Source organism: Cryptomeria japonica, chromosome 2 (assembly GCF_030272615.1).
Source record: "Cryptomeria japonica chromosome 2, Sugi_1.0, whole genome shotgun sequence".
In the NCBI taxonomy this organism is placed as follows: domain Eukaryota; kingdom Viridiplantae; phylum Streptophyta; class Pinopsida; order Cupressales; family Cupressaceae; genus Cryptomeria; species Cryptomeria japonica.
This window is the reverse complement of record NC_081406.1, coordinates 130,180,861-130,185,978: the sequence shown is the minus strand read 5'-3', so window position 1 is coordinate 130,185,978 and position 5,118 is coordinate 130,180,861. Positions and strand designations below refer to the sequence as shown.

Here is a 5,118-nt window from a genome sequence, read left to right as displayed (position 1 = left end):
TTTTCTGGTTTTCTTTTTTTTTTACCTTCTCTTTTATATATATTATGTTTTCTTGTTGCTTTCTCACTTGCTCTCTTGTTCTAATGATAGATCATGGTGTTTGATCCGAAACGTTAGCAGCATAAAGAACTACATAGTTGGATCCAAAAGAATAACAAATATATTATTATGGAATGCGAAAATTTCATGATTTCAATTATTTGAATCTTTATTTTTATTTTTATAGTTCAGATATTAACTATGTGAATTTTTTTTTATATAATTTTAGTATTATTTATATTTGTTTCATATTATTAATTTTAGAGACTCGAAATTTGCTATTTTTTTATGGTAGTCGTAGTGTTTTTCTTTCATTTATGAATTTATTTAGGAGAGCACACAATCTTTGAATATTTTAGAGTCTAGTTATGTCACATTTGTTGTTTGTCATTTTCTACATTGTCCAATACCTTTCACACCTATATTAAATTGTGATGTGGCTCTTAACACCAAGATTCAAATCTTGTTGAAGTGTTGTTGCTTATTGTTGAGCATTTATGTTAGGGACGAGGTTCACCATTTGTGACCTCACAAATTCATAACTCTTGATCAAAATTGTTTACCCTTATCTAATTATTTTTTAAAAAATTACATATAAACACATCATTTATTAAACTAAATAAATTTAATAGTTCCAATTTTTTTAAATTCTAAATTATTAGAATTAATTGGAACTATATATTGACTTACATATAATTGGCATTGCGAGGTACAACGGCGATAAAAAAAGACACACTTTTGTCTATTCAAGCCATCCGCTATTGGTGGCTTTTCCAACTGATCATTTAATAGTTACTAATTTTTTTGGCGATGGAAAGAAGGAAAATGCAATGGAAAACCAGCTGTCATTGTCCCAAAATATATAAGACAATGGTATAGGGGCGTGAGACAGGTTTTCTTAAAATGTGGAAAGACAATTCCACAATAAAAACTTATGGATAAATTAATGAATTTTTGGATAAAGATATTAGTTTTTCATAATCTATCATATTTCTTGTTATTGTTTCTGATTTAGATTATGTTTTCTTTTTATATATATCAACCTTACACATCACATTCTGCATAGATCAGAATGATAAATAGCTCACAGAATAGAAATATCAATGTAAACAAATCCACAATTTTCTATTCCATGAACCATCTTCACAAAATTATAATATTGCTCATATCATAATGAATCAATGAAGAGAACTAGTCAAATCGAAAATTGAAGCTTGACGTCTACGCTAACTGTCACAAGGGGTCCAGACACGAAATTTCCAAGGAAAATCAAGAAAAAGCGTAGCTTGTGGGTGGCAATGGCATACATGGGCCAGGGACTCTCGTTTGGACACTTCCTTTTCGAATAAAGGCATATGATTTACCCACATACCGACATAAGTAAATACATACATGTTTTATATGGGTTCATACTGGATAGGCGCTGTTGTTAATAGCGTGATGGCCTGGTTTACAGTTTACTTGGCTCTCATTTCAGTTGCGGCACTGTCAATCACTCTAAACGCAGCAGTCATCCCACCTGATGCGGAGTCACTTTTGGCTCTCAAACAGACCTTGTCTGGCTATTCTCTTGACGACTGGCGAGACGGAGAGCTCTCCAACTTCTGTAACTGGACGGGTGTCACCTGTGACTCTTCCAACCAGAGCGTAATCGCTCTCAATCTCCAAAACAAGGCCATCTTTGGCTCATTACCACTTAACTTCCCCACCTTTACCCATCTCACTACACTCAATCTTTCCTCTAATTCTATAACCGGTCCAATTCCATTCTCTGCCTTTGCCTCTTGTTCTGCTCTAGCTTTTCTTTCTCTCGATCACAACAATCTCACAGGAACACTTCCCTTATCTCTCTCCAATTGTACCGAGCTTAAAATCCTTGACCTGTCTGTTAACGAGCTTACTGGCTCCGTCCCTTCCAGACTTTCTAAGTTATCCAACCTGAAGCAGCTCAACCTCCGTGAGAACAACTTTACAAGCCCAATTCGTCAATCTCTGTCAAACTGTACCAATCTGGTATTGTTGGATTTATGTTTTAACTATGCAATCAACGGAACCATACCCACAGGGCTCGGCCTTCTCACCAGACTGCAAATTCTGTGTCTATCCGGTAACCGTCTCACCCGTCTGTTATCCGCGACCGTTATCTCCAATCTAACTCAACTCCGGATATTGAAAGTGGGCCACAACGGTATGAGCGGAGCGATTCCTTCATGGCTCGGCCAAATGCCCTTCCTGGAACAGATTTGGATGGGAGGGAGTCGATACGAAGGGAGCATTCCTCCTTCTATCGGGAACATATCATCTCTCACCCTTTTAGCCACCTACGGGAATTCACTCACTGGTAATATTCCCAAATCACTCGGCCAACTCTCCCGCCTGACTGCACTGAGCATCCCACGTAATTTTCTGACAGGCTCTCTTCCGCCAGAGCTGGGGAATCTTACAGATCTACAACTTGCACGAGTGTCTGTAAATTCATTAAGCGGGAGTATTCCGAACGACTTTGGCCGACTAAAATCCCTTCAACAATTTGAGGCGTGGAACAATACTTTCAGCGGAAGGATCCCAGCAGAGTTGAGCAATTGTTCGGCGTTGGGGCTTCTGAGACTGCAGGGCAATCAGCTAAGCGGGCCCATACCTCCACAGCTGGGTCGCTTAAGCCTCCTAGCGGAACTGCGTTTGGAGCAAAATCATTTGTCGGGAACGATTCCCGAATCCCTTTCAAACTGTACCAATCTTCAGGAGCTGTCCCTCGGCTACAATCTGCTAAAAGGTACCATTCCACCATCTATTGCAAGCCTGCGAAACATAGTTCGTTCATTTTCAATGCCACATAATCGACTTAAGGGAAAAATTCCAGCAGAAATAGGAGGCATGATATCTGTTACTGTAATAGACCTGGCTGGCAATTATTTAGGCGGTGAAATTCCAGAGAGCCTTGGAAATTGCGTGCAGCTGCTGCAACTGAACCTCTCAAGCAATCAATTTAGTGGTCAAATTCCACAAACTTTGGGCACGCTTATTACTCTGACGAATTTGGATCTCTCTGTCAACAATTTATCTGGTCCCATACCAAGTTACCTTGGCGACATGGAAACCCTTCTCTATCTGAATCTTTCTTATAACAATCTCTCTGGTCCTATTCCCACCCGGGGTGTCTTCAGAAATCAGTCAGCCAGCTCTTTCATTGGGAATTCTGACCTGTGCATTTCAGAATGCCCGAAATCATCAGCTGATACCTCCAGCGGTCTGTCTAGCCGATCCAAGTTCCTTATTATTGTGGGATCGTTCGCTTTTGGAGCTCTTGTTCTAACAGCCATGGTGTACTTGTATATTCACAGGAGAAAAGAGAGCAAGGATGAGTACCGAGGACAGAGGGATTTATTCGTTGAGCGAGAAATAGTGAAATTAAATCACAATGAGCTGTTCCATGCGACTTCAGAGTTCAGCAATACAAACATAATCGGCTCCGGCAGAATGGCAACGGTGTATAGCGGAAGGCTAAATATATCCGGTAGGGAACAAGCTGTAGCTGTGAAGAGATTCAAAGACGAAATCGCGGGCAGGGTCGCAGTGAGTGAGAGCCTAATTGCCGAAATTCGAGTACTGGCCGTGGCTAAACACCGTAACTTAGTTCGCTTGTTGGGGTACTGCTGGGCTTCAATGACCATGGCTTTGGTTATGGAGATGATGCCGAATCGAAGTTTGGCTGAGCGTATTCAAGAAAAGACACTCACCTGGAGCATGTGCTTGAGAATCGCACGGGGCGTGGCTGAGGGATTGAAGTACCTTCATCATGAATGTCAGCAGCCAATTTTACACTGCGATTTAAAACCGTCCAACATCTTGCTGGACATGGACTTCGAGCCCGGGATTGCCGATTTCGGGATTTCAAGAATTCTGAGATACGATGACTTCAGCCACGGATATAGCACCTCCAATTTGCAGGGATCCTTCGGTTACATGCCACCAGGTAAGTGCGCCGTCCTCTAGTAATGTTTTTAAGTTTCATCTAGACGTTTTGGATCACTCCAGTAATCCCTCGTGAAAAGGAAGAGTTATTCAAAACTCTCCTCTTTCAGATGATGCGAGAGTCTTATCATCTGAGAGAGGAGAGTCTCCAATAAAGAAGCTTTATCACCAGTACTCTTTCTGATAATAAATTATCAGAATTTAATAAACATATTCATTTCAAAGAAACATACAGTAGTGAAATTAAAAGCACTCATAATATTCTTTATAAACTGTTAAAATGCTTACTGCGTTTGTGTAATGTATTTTTGTAAGACCCTTTTTTTTTCGTTAACTTTCTTCAGAGTATGCATTAAGTGGGAGAATGACAGCGAGAGGAGACGTATACAGCTACGGAGTTGTGATTTTAGAAATGTTATCAGGCCACAATCCAACGTCGGAGATGTTTAGGGAGGAAAACACGCTTCCAGAGTGGGCACTGAGGACATCCGTGGATGGCACACCATTTGAAGTGATCGCTACTCACTTTCATACCCTTGAAACCGTTGTAGAGGAGAGTCAGCAGCAAATGATTAGTATGGTGCAGCTAGGATTGGCTTGCACCTCCCCCAGACCTGAAAATAGACCGACCATGAAAGAGGTCGTTAGAGCTCTGGATAGAATCTCTAACAACTATACAACTAAGCTTCCTTCGGTCGTTGACCTCATACAATTAACTTCCTAAGTATGCTATTTTGATTCACTGATCTTAATGTGTTCATCTTTGTACTTTGTATTTATAATCTACGTAAGATTAGTATTTGTATTGGTGTAAAAGGTGTCACACTGAAATTTGTAGAATATAAGGAATATAAAAATTTGGAGAACATACAAAGATATTTATATATTGTTCGGATCAGAAATGCCAATAGAATGGATTGAATGTCACTGATATCAAACCATTAGAAAATTTGACGTTGCTGACAAAAAAATCGGTATAAACTTGCAGAAGCGTTATTGAAAGAAAAAATAGCATATCACAACTAACTTACCAGATTACATTACAACTAACTTATTTATCTTAATATTTCTACCATTTGAAAGTCTCAGCTATCTCAGATGCAAAAA

The 5,118-nt window shown here is 39.6% G+C and overlaps 1 protein-coding gene across 1 annotated transcript; it reads left to right on the top strand.

Moving 5' to 3' along the window:
* The first annotated feature begins 1,479 nt into the window (after positions 1-1,479).
* On the top strand, positions 1,480-4,773 carry LOC131036344 (LRR receptor-like serine/threonine-protein kinase FLS2). Its single transcript, XM_057968209.2, has 2 exons — positions 1,480-4,012; positions 4,356-4,773. Exons 1-2 carry the CDS (start codon positions 1,480-1,482, stop codon positions 4,733-4,735), a joined length of 2,913 nt encoding a protein of 970 aa, XP_057824192.2. The 3' UTR covers positions 4,736-4,773.
* The last annotated feature ends 345 nt before the right edge of the window (positions 4,774-5,118 follow it).

Excerpts from the sequence above, each read along its gene's own strand:
- LOC131036344 (XM_057968209.2), top strand. The coding sequence starts at position 1,480 with ATGGCCTGGTTTACAGTTTACTTGGCTCTCATTTCAGTTGCGGCACTG. Across the intron at positions 4,013-4,355 it reads CTTCGGTTACATGCCACCAG|AGTATGCATTAAGTGGGAGA; the intron begins GTAAGTGCGCCG and ends AACTTTCTTCAG.